We start from the raw sequence: 12,723 nt of genomic DNA, 5'->3' as shown, positions 1-12,723 counted from the left end.
TAGTTGCAGCCTAATGTTTATGTGTGGCACACACAATTCAAAAGATAACGTTTTGGGGTCCTTGTATATTTTCATCACCAAGATCCATGTCCACATTTAAACATTAAAAACTTTTTAGGCAACCTCAACTTTTTCTTCTCGTGTTTATTGCAGTGAAGTCAAATGCTCTAAAAGTTTTCCAATTTGGAGTAAGTATGGTCCCGACTTGCTCGCTCGATTAATCGTTTCAGATAGTAAGCCTTTTTTTTTTTTTAAATGTATAAGTAAGGCTTTTTTTTTTTTTTTTTTTTTTAGTAAAAACAAAAACATGTACAGTAAGTTTTTTTTCAGGAAAAAAAATATAGCTTTTTATAAATAAATAAATAAATACATAAATGAAAGCCTTACTATACAGCCTTTTATGAAAAATAAATCATGGGATAAAAATCAAGCAAAAAATAAAACACTCAAAACTTAACATTACAAAGAGATGACATCTGCATCGGTGGATTTTATGATTTATTTTATAAGCAATAACGTATTCCATTTTATAGAAAATAAACATCTCTAGGAAATACTATACACAGTTATTATTAGTACAGCACATTTTACATTTAAACAGCATCAAATACTTCTGTACACCATGAAAGAAACCGTCAGAAAGGTGTTCAATGTTTGGCACGCCGTTTTTTTTTTTTTTTTTTTTTTTTTTTTACGCACTGAGACATCACCGAGACATGTCACCTAAAGTCACGTGAGCGGACACCTCGTGCGGCGTGTCGTCACGCGGCGTGGCGTCAGAGGCTACATCGAGACCACACGTGCGCCGTGGCTCTCCCAAAAATTGGATTCACATATCGTGGCCACAGGAATACGATTTTAAAATGTGCAGAAGAGATGTTGTGAGACAAACAGACCCCTTGTTGGATCCTTGGAGCCTTACAATGCAAAGATGATGGCAACAATGGATGAGTTGTACCCATTTTTTGTCATCTTTTTTTTTACCGTTTCCCAAGGGCGGTGTGATGATGTGGTTAATGCACATGAATATATAAGATAAGAGTGTTGTACAGTAGTGCCTTGAGATACTCACTTTGCACTGTGAAAGCCTCAGAACTTCCTCCATTGAATGAAAATGAAAATTGTCTGTGCCAGCCGTCTCAACTCTCAGCTCATCAGTGCGGCACTCTTACTGGCTGTTATCGTTCTCCGCAGAGTGTAAAGAAATATGATTGAAATACGTATGATATTGTCTGCCTGCCTACGTGTGCTGCTTGGAGATATGCACAGTGACGCTTAGGAAGATCACACACACCTTTTGGCCTGCAGACAAAGTGGAGAGTGATGGCAACCTATCATCTATGATGATGGCACCCATCTGAAGGATGGAAGGAGTGCATCCAAGCAGCACTCACTCACTCACTCACTCACTCACTCACTCACTCACTCACTCACTCACTCACTCACTCACTCACTCACTCACTCACTCACTCACTCACTCACTCACTCACTCACTCACTCACTCACTCACTCACTCACTCACTCACTCACTCACTCACTGACAGACTTTGCTCGGCATTTCAAGCATACCTTCCCCCCGCCCCCCTTGTCCAGAAAACGTTGGGTGCCCGAGTCCTTGAGGAGTTGCTCTCTGGAGGAGCATCTTTCTCTTCCCCTCTCAGTTCTCTCTCGATGCCGGTGTGGGAGCGCCGCCTCGGGGCGCGGGGCCCCTCCGTCATCTTGTCCGTTTTTATAGGCTTAGCTGGCTGTTAGGACAGCGTTTATCTTTGCCTTGTTCCTGCGAGGTGGTCCAATCGGATATCTTACAAATCCTGAAAAGGCACGGAGGGGAGACGGGCGTGAATACAACACACGCGCGCACACACTCGCGCGCAATTGAGCGTTTTGCGGTTGAAGCGAGTCGGATTTTAAATTAGGGTTGCCTTAAGGCAGGGGTGGCCGGTCGATTATTGATCGATCGCGTGATATTAAAATGTTGTTTTTTTCCTCGCACTTGACGCGTGTTCAAACAATGGCGCTAACAACACACGCTAGCTCGCGAGTTCCCTCCAATTGTCAGAACCCTGTTTTTTCTCTTAAACTTAAGAAAGGGTATAAAAATGAGCGGGGCAGCTGGCCATAGTAAGAAGTATCACTTCTTTCATGAATGGGAGTAGGACTTTTTTTTCACGCTGACATATCTATCTATCTATCTATCTATCTATCTATCTATCTATCTATCTATCTATCTATCTATCTATCTATCTATCTATCTATCTATCTATCTATCTATCTATCTATCTATCTATCTATCTATCTAATCTATCTATCTATCTATCTATCTATCTATCTATCTATCTATCTATCTATCTATCTATCTATCTATCTATCTATCTATCTATCTATCTATCTATCTATCTATCTATCTATCTATCTATCTATCTATCTATCTATCTATCTATCTATCTATCTATCTATCTATCTATCTATCTCTCTCTCTCTCTCTCTCTCTCTCTCTCTCTCTCTCTCTCTCTCTCTCTCTCTCTCTCTCTCTCTCTCTCTCTCTCTCTCTCTCTCTCTCTCTCTCTCTCTCTCTCTCTCTCTCTCTCTCTCTCTCTCTCTCTCTCTCTCTCTCTCTCTCTCTCTCTCTCTCTCTCTCTCTCTCTCTCTCTCTCTCTCTCTCTCTCTCTCTCTCTCTCTCTCTCTCTCTCTCTCTCTCTCTCTCTCTCTCTCTCTCTCTCTCTCTCTCTCTCTCTCTCTCTCTATCTATCTATCAATTTTTTTTTTAGTGGGTAGATCTTTGTGACTTGGTCATTTCAAAAGTAGCTCGCGAGCTGAAAAAGTTTGAGCACCCCTGCCTTAAGGTTTCAAATTAAGTTTTAATTTCGTTTGAGGGTTTCAAAGTAAGGTTTTAAATTAGGGTAAAGGTTTGAACATTTATAAAATCAGAGTAAGGGTTTCACGATTGGAGTTATCCGCAGTTTCCGGACATGATGTAACATGTTTTTTTCCACTCGCGTGCAGCCTTTGAGACGGTTCCTCGTGAAACGAAGATGCGCTGCAGAGTCGTTAAGTCCACTTGGGCTTCAAGCCTCTGAAGCGGTGCACGTGTGCCTAATGAAGCGGCCTCTAATCACGCGCGGTTGCCATTCATCTTGTATATTGGAGCGGCGCGCAGCAGGAACGCCCACTAATTGCGCCGATTCGGCGGAGGAGAAGCGCTTGGGCTTCGGCCCTTCTCCTCTGCACGCCTGCCGGCGTCGCCTTCTCCTCTCGCCTCTTTGATTGCAACGCCTCGTCTGATTTTACTGTCCCCGTTTGTCTGTGGCGCCCACGCAAACAAGCCGCTTCGCTTCTTTCCTGCCTCGCTAGACGCGCAACCAGCGATGTGTTAATGAGCCTCGTGAGTCATGCGTCACCTGCGCGGCGTTTTTAATGCGACTTCACCTTTTGTGTGTGCTCGCAAGGGGACCCTTGGGTGTGGTGTTTGCGTTTGTGCACTAGGCGCTTTGATTAGGCTTTGCAGCTTAAATTGGCACAGCACCGACCTACACGCACACACGCGCTCACACACACCTCTGCTGATGACAGCTTTTCCTCCTCCTGCTAACAACAAACCACTCACTCTCTTTCTTGCCCTCCCTTTTCTCTTCTCGCACTCCGCTGCCTTGTGCGGCTCAGACGGAAGCGGCGGTGAAGGGAGTGTGTGTGTGTGTGTGTGCGTGTGTGTGTGTGTGTGTGTGGGGGGGGATTAGGGGTGAGGAGATCAGGGGAGGGACGGATGAAGGCGGCATGACTAAAAATGGGAAAGAATGAAAAAAGAGGCGGCAGCTCGTTGGGGATAAGAAGTGAACGCAACAGCAAAAGCAGCGGGAGGGGGGGGGGTGCGAGGAGGCGCCAAATAAGCCGAGTGAGGGAAGGAAGGAGGAACAAGACGAGAGAAGAGGAAGCGTGTGTGTGCGTGTGTGTGCGCGCGTGTGTGTGTAGCATGCGAGGCGCGTCGCAGGCAGGCAGTGATGGTGGGTGGGGTGTTTTGATCAGCAGCCAGCGTTTCATCACTGTCAGTCTGCGCGGAGGAGAACAGAAAGAGGAAGGAGGGAGGAAGCGAAGGAGGGAGAAGGAGGGGGGCACTGGTGCCTCAACGCACCGATGCTCCCTGCTGAATGTCATCCTCACACCCAATTCCCCCGCCTTCTCCCGCTGCCTTTGACCTTCCTCTTTGAGGCTGCAGTGAGGACCTATAACCACCAGATGACGTCTGGCTGACAGCAAAGCCGTCCGTACTAGGGGTGTAAATCGCGGGTTTTGTCACGATACGAAATAATATCGATACAAAGAACTACGATACGATATTTGCCGATATCTTAAAGCTTGCTGCGATTCATTCACGATATATCGCGATATAGTGCTCTACGATCGATTTTTTATTTTTTTTTAATAAAAAATATAGAACAATATCCTGATTCATAACAATTCATACGCAAAATCAACAAGGTACTGCAAACTCTTTATTTAGGAAATTACAAGAGTATTGCAGTATACAAAGTGCTTATTTTAACACTGAACTTTGATGTCGTGTTTTTTCTTTAAATGTGCGGCGAGATTTGTGCTCCCTGAATATTTGATCACCACATGGCAGGATTTACAAACTGCACGTGTCTTGTCCGTTGAGCCATCTTTTCTTTGGAATCCAAAGTGCTTCCAAAGAATGACTTGAAGCCTAAAGGGGAGCCAATTTCCTCGTCTTTTTGGACACTAGCCATAGCACCAGCCCAGGAGCCGCGTACTAGTTGTCGACTCCCCTTTCACGTGCCTGCTCTGCTCACAACACAACACGCCGCTCACTGCTCCCGGAAAGAGGAAGCAAGCAACAATGAACTGGATTTCAAAATAAAGTCGCGTCTAATGTCCGAGGTCAAACACGGCGATATAAATCGATGTTTACGTTTAGCATCGATGCCAATAAATCGTAGAGCATTATATCGATTAATCGATGTGTATCAATGTATCGTTACACCCCTAGTCCGTACCGTCCGTCCGTCCGTCCCTCCCTCTATCCATCCATCCATCCATCCATCCATCCATCCATCCATCCATCCATCCATCCATCCATCCGTCCATTCGTCCATTCGTCCATCCATCCATTCATCCATCCGTCCGTCCGTCCATCCATCCATCCATCCTGCCACGAGGGCTCCCTGTCATGGACAATGTGGACTCATGTTTTTTGGGATGTTCTTACCTCATGTTTGGGACATTTGATGGAGAAGTCATCTTCGTGGAATGTGCAGCCTGCACAGTTTGGGAGAAAGCAAAGACAAACCAAACAGTCAATAGAAACAAGTTGGATTCCAGCACAATTAGCATTAACCTGAAGAGAAGAAGAAGAAGGAAGCAGCAGAGGATGCAAGAGGAAGCAGTCTGTTACGTATGGCCGAAGCACGCAGCAGGAGGGAAATGGGCCTGCTGTGCTCTCATCCCCCCGCCTACCCCCGCCCGCCCCCAGGTGCCTCGGCAGACTTTTAAATCTTCAGCGTGACACATAACAGCCACCATATGAAACAAAAAAGATGGGTTCTGACCCTATCGTGCACAAACATTTTGGGATAAAACTTGCCCGTTCGGCCATCTTGTTGCAGACTAAAGCATTTGAATCCGCCCTTCCTCGTGCTACCTCCGGCTCGAGCACTTCTCCCGGTGTCCTACTTCTTCATCTGCTGCTTCACAAAGCTCTCGTACCTGCTCGCCCCACCCCCGGCCGGACTCTGGTCTTGGCTTACCTGTCTCTTTGGCGCAGGCGTAGTGGTACTTCCGAGAGCAGCTTCTCCAGCAGCAAGTGAGGGACGCCCCCGCAGTCTGGCACTTGTGGCAGCTCTGGGGTTCGTCACAGTGAGCGAGCGCGTTTGGGGACAGAGAGGGAAAAGCAAAAGTAGGAACATCAGGACAAAGCGGTTGCTCGGCAACGCGGCAATGTTTGTGTTCGTACCGTTTGGGCCGAATTTGCGGCGGCTTCCTTCAGTCCGTACAGTCGCCCGGCCAGCACAATCACGCCTTTGGTCCAGATGGCGCAGTTTTCATGAGCCCAGTGCTCACTGGCCTCAGCTTCATCTTGCAGCCTTCGGAGCAAACCCTCTTGGTTTGCGCAAGGTCCGTCCTGGAGCCGCCTCATCCTCTTTAACCTTTCGCGAAGGCTTATTCTTGGAGGAAGGCCTGTTCTGTCTTTTCCGTCTGCTCGTCCGTACGGCCGGCGGCGACGTCTGGCGCTTCGGCTCTCCCGCGCGTTGTCTCCTTCCTTGACTTCCTCGACGGCCTTTGACGATGCCCGCGGTTCTTCACTACCTTCATCCAGGTCGGCATTCCTTGACCCTTGCCCAAGGGAGACGGCGGGCTCGGCGGTCAAGAGTTTCCGAGGGAGTCCTTCTTCGGCATAGTACGGTCCGCACAGATCGCCCAGATCTCGATAGTTTGAAGGTTTTGCGCACAGGCAGCAGGTGAGACGTTTACCGGTTAGATCCGGATTGAGTGTTGGCCCTTGGAGCATGGCGGCGGTATGCGGCACTACTTTTGCCACCGTGAAAGGATTCTTCATCCGGAGAATTCCCTTCTTTCTCCGTCTCTGGAAAACATGCACGTCCTCTGGCTTGTTGACGATGGCGCACCAAGATGGAAAGTCTCTGGAGTTGTTCATGCGCACGTAGGGACAGAAAGACTGCGGCGGGTGCTGCTGCTGCTGCGGCTGCTGCTGCTGCTGATGATGCTGGATGGGCCTGGTTCGGACTCTCCTGACAGAAATGCTCTTGGCCTGCTTGTCTGAGATGGTCAGCACAGGACCCACAACACCGTCTTTGTGTTCCTCGTCACGCATGTCTGTTTGCGTCTGGAGCTTTTCCGCTTCGCAGCCGGCAGCCCTCACGACGGCCTCAATGACCTCCAAGGCGTCCTTCATTCCAGGTTTTGGCCCGGGCTTTTTGTACAGTTTGAGCGGCTTGTCGGACGTCTCCTCCATCCCCCGTTTGCGCTTAGCCGCGTGGGCGAATGGTTTTCTTCCCCTTTTGGATTTCTGGAAGACTTCTGTGCCGCCCACCTCGGTGTATTCTTTGATATCATCGGGAGCGATTGGCAGTCGGGGCTCCTCTGAAGGCATGGTGGTCTCCTCTGCCATCGCGTCTTGTTGCTCCGTGGGTTCCACTTTGATCTCCTTTGCTGTTTGGGTTTCTTCAGGCTGAGCTTTTCGTTTCCTCTTCTGCTTCAGGTGCATCTCGTGGTTATTTTTAATGGCCCTCTGCTTGGCAGCTCTTGGGGCGGTCACGATGGGCTCACTTGCTTCCAAAGCTACGACGGAGGCATCTGTGCTCTCCACCATGGCCCATCGCTTCCGCTTGGAGGAGTTGGGTGTGGGTAAATCAAGTGCTTTTGCCTGTTGGGTCCAATCTCCTCGAGGACCGAGGTCTACCTGAGCCCCCATTGCCCTTTGGACGTTGCACATTGGCCCTTGGTCATTGGCATCCTCTTCTTGTCTCCACTCTTGTGTTTCTCCACTTATCTCCTGCATGTCACTTTCTTGTTTGACCTCCTTCCTGGCAATGCCGTCGAGGTGTTTGGCAACCGCCTGTCTGCTTTTTACTTCACTTTCCATCATTTCAGTGCCGTTGACAGGAATAGCCGTCTGGACGACAGCATGGGTCGCAAAGTCCTTGGTCATTGCGTCGTCGTTGAGATTGACGTCCGTCTGAGGAGTTTGGAGATACTTCTTGGAGCTCGGCGAGGTGATCTTCTGCACCATGGCCTCGTATTTCAGCCCTCTGCCCTTACGTGGAGGAAGAACTTTTGTTCGAGCGGGGCACTGCGCAGGCAGCGCTGGTACGTCCCCTTGATCGCTTTCGGGAATATGTTTGGTTGGGTACGGGAGCGCGGGCTCTGTGGTGGTTGGCCCTCTCTTTCTTCTGGGACCCTCTTGAGGTGCGGAGACAACCTGCTCATGCGGTTGGAGTGCTTTGGCTTTAGGCTTGGGACCCCTCTTTTTCTTGAGTGGCACCAAAGAGGGATCCATGGCTGACTGATATGTGAGTGGAAGCAACTCTTCACTATTTTCAGCTGGAAGCAATGCAGGAGCTTTTGTTGTCGTCTTTTTCACCATATGTGGAGTTGGCTCCACTTCCTCTTTCTCAGAACATTCAATTGTGCCACTTTGGGTTGTTACAACGTCCTTGTGTAGGTTTTTCTCCTTTTCTTTGGCCTGTGGGGGCTTTCTTGACCTTAAAGTCATATTTCTAGTGTCATTTTCCTGTGCTTTTATGTCATCCGGTGACTTTTGGTCACGTTTGATGACTTTTATGTCCTGGTTTATTTGTGATAGTGTGGCCTTAATATTTTTCCTGCCCCTGCCTTGTGGCTCTGTCAAAATTATTTCTTCCTGTCGCGTCTGCTTGGCTCTGGAAACTGAGCCTTTGGGGCGACCGACAGGGGCTTTGACGGTTGGCAAAGCCTCTTCGGATTCGAATCCTGGCTTTGAAATAGGTTTGGGACCAGGTTTTAAGCCTGCTTTTCGTTTCCCCGGAGACTCTATTTTTTCCGCCGGATCTGGTGTACTTGGCACATCCTTTAGTCCTGATTTGAGTCCTGCTTTTGGGCCAGGCTTTAGGGCGAGTTTAGGGCCTGGTTTGGCTGCCGGTTTTGGCCCTGGCTTGGATCCATTTTTCAGTGCTGGTTTGGGTCCAGGTTTTGGGCCTGGTTTCCTCTTCAAATGATCCTCGCCTTTGGGTGGGAAGTCTGCTGCATTGAAAGAGCGGGTGCACATTCTTGAACTCAGTCCTTCGGCTAACATTGTGCTTGTCTGGCTCACGATTGATTCCTGGTGCGCAAGCTCAGTTTGGTCTGGGAACAGCATCATTTTGGCTGAAGGCCTGCAGGCGTTTTCAGAGGCCAGGGGCTCCCCTTCTCGCTCCTTCTCTTGGTCCCGTTCCAAGCTTAGCTGTCGCCTGATGGCCACACCTGAAAGCATGGTTTTCCTTCTCCCCCTTGTATGTTTGCGCCCAAACGCTCTGGGCTGAGCAGACGGGGCCACGGGCTCTGGCTTGGCCAAAGGGGTCACGGCGCTGGAGCAGCTGAGGCCCGGCTCCATGTCCTCATCGCCTTTCTTTGGGGAGGGCGGTGTGTCCGCCCAGGAGGGGGCCGACGGAAGAATCGACTTGCCAGGCAACTGAGGAGAGTCGGGCTCCAGCACTTTAGCGTCGCTGTGATCCATGTGATCCCTGGACAGGGCTGGAGTTGTCGTTGTCTTGTCGTTGAGGGCCGAGAAGACGGGCATAGCAGACTGTGGCTGCGGTGCCGTGTCGCCGATGGCCGATTCTCTGGAAGAAGCATCCGGGGCTGCGGCCACATTTGGATGCGCGGGCACTCCCGCGAGCTCATGGTCGCCGTGGAACTCAGCTCTTTTCTCTGTCCTGGGGCAAAGGTCGGCAGAAGGCTTCTCAGCGCCGTGTCTGTTCTTCATGATGTCAGAATTCACTGACTGGCCGCCGTTCTCCTCCTCCACTGGTTCGTTTCTCACCTCATCAGACGTGGGTGGGGATAGAGCACATTGCGTTGGTTTATCAAAGTCTGCTTTGGGTCCACGGTTTTCCTCCTCCTGTTGGTCTTCCTCAAGCGACTGTTTGCTCTCTGTCTTCCTGGAGTTGTCCTCCTCCAAGGCCTCGCTTTGAGGGGTGTTGTCTGAACTGTCCTCCTTCTCTGTGGAATATTGATCCTGTTCAAGGTCACTTGCAGGATGGAAAGGCAACGTTTTCAAGGAGCTCTCGGAAGCAATTGATGACTCGGATTTGTATGCTTCTTTTATCTCTTGGCCGAAATGGTGGCTCGAGTCAGAGCAGGCGGCTGGGGACTGTTCGAGTGAATCCGGCTCATATTTCCTCCGAACCGCTTCATATGGCGTCTCGGCATAGCAAAAGTCTTTGTTTTTGTTGACTTGGTTGTACAGAAATGAACATTTGCCCTCATCTGACCATTTCTCTCGTTTCTCTGTCAGTTTGGCAACACAGGCATCTATTTCATAGTCAGGTGTTTTGGGCCGAGTCTCCACTTCTTGCTCAGCTGATTTCTCTGTCCACGCCGATTCCTCAAAGTTTTCTTTAACGGGCTGGCTGATCCGCTGTATGTCGGAAGATGAGTCGGTGTCGGGTTTAACGGGACTGGGAACTGTAATGCTCCCCTCAGCGAGGCTCTTCACGGGAGCGCCGTCTTCCTGCATTGACTGACATCGAATTGGGTCAGGAGTGAAGTTGTGCAATCCTGAGTCTCCAGACCTGGTGGACACGTCATCCGGAGATGTCATGGAACAGGACGACATTGTGTCCACGTTAATGTGGGAGTTGTTGGCAGGCTGAGCTGGACTCCTGCCCTGGTTTCTGTAGTAGAAGCTCCTCTCCAGTTGCTCATCACTACTGCTGGAGTAGCCCCCCTCGTGCAGTTCTATTGGCATCCGCGAGTGCTGCACGTTCGAGTAAAGGTCCTGCGCTAGGCCGCCGCTTAAATTACCGGCACTTTCTGAATATGGACTTTTGTAGCCCTCGCCCTTTTTCAAGGACGCCGCGCTGCCAGAACTGCTGCTGCTTTCACCACTGTTCCGTTTAGAGGCTTTCTTGTTGGCCACCAGAGTCTCGGAAAGCAGCAACTGTTGGACGTTGTTGGATATGTTCTCAACCTGAGAGGTGAGGGCATTCAGGCTCCACAAGCTGGGGTTGGACAGCAGTTTCTCGGAGAAGCGCTCTTTCACGCTCGGTCCTGGAAGCGCGTTGGTGAAGCTGTGGGCTGCCGCGTGGGGCACGCTGGGGGACGGGTGTGAGCGTGGGGGCAACAGCATGGCGTTGGACGCGCCGTGCTCTTGGTGGCCCGTTGAGGAAGACGACGAGGACAAAGCCGCTCCCGGGGTGATGGGCGGTTGGCCGTACTGGAATGATTCGGGATTAGTCATCAGCGGCGACGGGGTGGAGCTGTATGAAGGTGAGCGTCCCAGCGAGCGTGCGGGTGAGTGACTCGAAGAGGGACTGCAAGTTTGATAATACTGCTCGGGTGACCTGACAGACAGTTCTGAGAGACAGTAGTTTGCTTGTGGTTGGCTGAAGTGCTGGTATTTGGGGTTGGGCTGGGCTTCCTGTGGGTTGCTCATGGCTTGCAGAGGGGGCTGTGGCTCATAACCTCTGGAGTGTTGGTAGCTGTAGCTGTTCTGAGATGCGCGGTAGGCTCCTTGCTTCAGGTTACCGAGGCCGCTCATTTGTCTGCCGTATTGTGAGCTCGGCGGCACGCTGTAACTTTTATAACATGGCGGCATGGGGCTGCACTTTTCTATGTATGGTGAAGGAGAGGGGGAAGGTTGGGGATAGTGCAGGTGACTTTGTGGGTACATCAACGGTGAAGGGTTACTTTGGTGTGACTGCTGATGAGGGCTGGGATAAGATGGCTGGGGGCACTGGGTCTGGGAGTGGCCCAGCATGTTCTGGTCCATGTACTGTGAGGAGTTAGGGGCGGGTGGACCTCCAGCCTCGAGTCGCCCGACCATCTCGTGCTCATACGACGTCAACTGAGCCGTGTCTTCCCATTTGTGCTGGAGGTGGCCCCCGCTCATGTACTGGGCTGAGTAAGTCCCGGGGCCCATGTGGTTACTGTAACCACCGTGACCTTGTAGAGGTTGGCCGGAACTTGGTGGAGGGAATTTGGGGACTTTCTTCTTTGCCTGCGAGGGTGCCGAGCCTCCGTTTCCGTTCCCGCCGCCGTTGACCGGGAAACCAGGGTAGGCTGGCTGGCTATAACAGTCCTTAGGTGCTCCTGCGGTTCCTGCTCCTGCAGCTGCAGACATGCTTGTAGCGTTCACCAGTGAGCGGGCGTCATAGGCTGACCTTGACAGCCCCGGGCCCGGGCCTGGATGAGGACCAGGCCCCGGGTGGGGTAGCTGAGGGTGGGCATGATGTGGGTGTTGTCGGTACGTCTCCAGGCGTGATAATTCGTGGGGCTCCTGCTGGTAGCAGGGTTGGTTGCTGTGGTAACCACCGGCGCGCTCACGGAAGGACTGCATCGCTACCACAGTCTGAAAGCAGAACAGGGTGGGGGAGTTGTTGGTAAAGAGGGGGTGGGGGTTCTGAAAACATGGAGAAATGGGGCAGGGGACATAAAACACTCATGAGACATTTTGTATACTTTCATGGTATCAAAAAAAAAATCAATAGGTCGATAGATGGTTCAATCACTTAATTGGCACAGTTCGATCCCGATTCCATTGCACTGATGCTGGTATAAGGAATTCAATTGCAGTTTCAAGCTCTCAGCTCAGTCTGTCAGCGTGTGTTTTTCTGTGCTGTACGAGCCTGCCGCCTCCCGCACAATACCCCGGGTTGCAAGCGGCCCCAGGAAGCGCCACCAGATGCGCGTTGCCATTATTCATGTCTGAAACGGGCAATTTGCGCACACGCACACGCACACGAACACACACACATACACGCACACGCACACACACACAAACTGGACAGGTTGACGCAGTGTAATGCAATGCAACATGGTACGTTGCACACACTGGTACAACGAGGTGGGCCCTGTAATGAGCTTTCCCTCCTGCTGAAAGAGGCCGACGTGTGCGTAATTGACTGCCGTGGGCTGCGCACGCCTCACAACTCGGCGAGGCCGTCGATCCTCTTGGGCAACATTTGCGTACACCGTGAGCATTTTCCTGGGCTAAAACGTCGCGGCGATGACCTT

General features: G+C 50.9%; 1 protein-coding gene across 1 annotated transcript; it reads right to left on the bottom strand.

The window, feature by feature from the left end:
- Nucleotides 1-397: 397 nt before the first annotated feature.
- On the bottom strand, nucleotides 398-12,083 carry LOC133170976 (retinoic acid-induced protein 1). The gene is made up of 4 exons (XM_061304214.1): nucleotides 5,966-12,083; nucleotides 5,760-5,853; nucleotides 5,222-5,271; nucleotides 398-1,811 (listed from the first exon to the last, which is right to left on the bottom strand). The coding sequence occupies exons 1-4, from the start codon at nucleotides 12,044-12,046 to the stop codon at nucleotides 1,803-1,805; spliced, it is 6,234 nt and encodes a 2,077-aa protein (XP_061160198.1). The 5' UTR covers nucleotides 12,047-12,083; the 3' UTR covers nucleotides 398-1,802.
- Nucleotides 12,084-12,723: the final 640 nt, after the last annotated feature.

The sequence above is a fragment of the Syngnathus typhle genome, linkage group LG17 (genome assembly GCF_033458585.1).
Source record: "Syngnathus typhle isolate RoL2023-S1 ecotype Sweden linkage group LG17, RoL_Styp_1.0, whole genome shotgun sequence".
Classification (NCBI taxonomy): Eukaryota; Metazoa; Chordata; class Actinopteri; order Syngnathiformes; family Syngnathidae; genus Syngnathus; species Syngnathus typhle.
The sequence above is the reverse complement of the archived record's forward strand: the minus strand, read 5'-3'. Positions and strand labels throughout refer to the sequence as shown.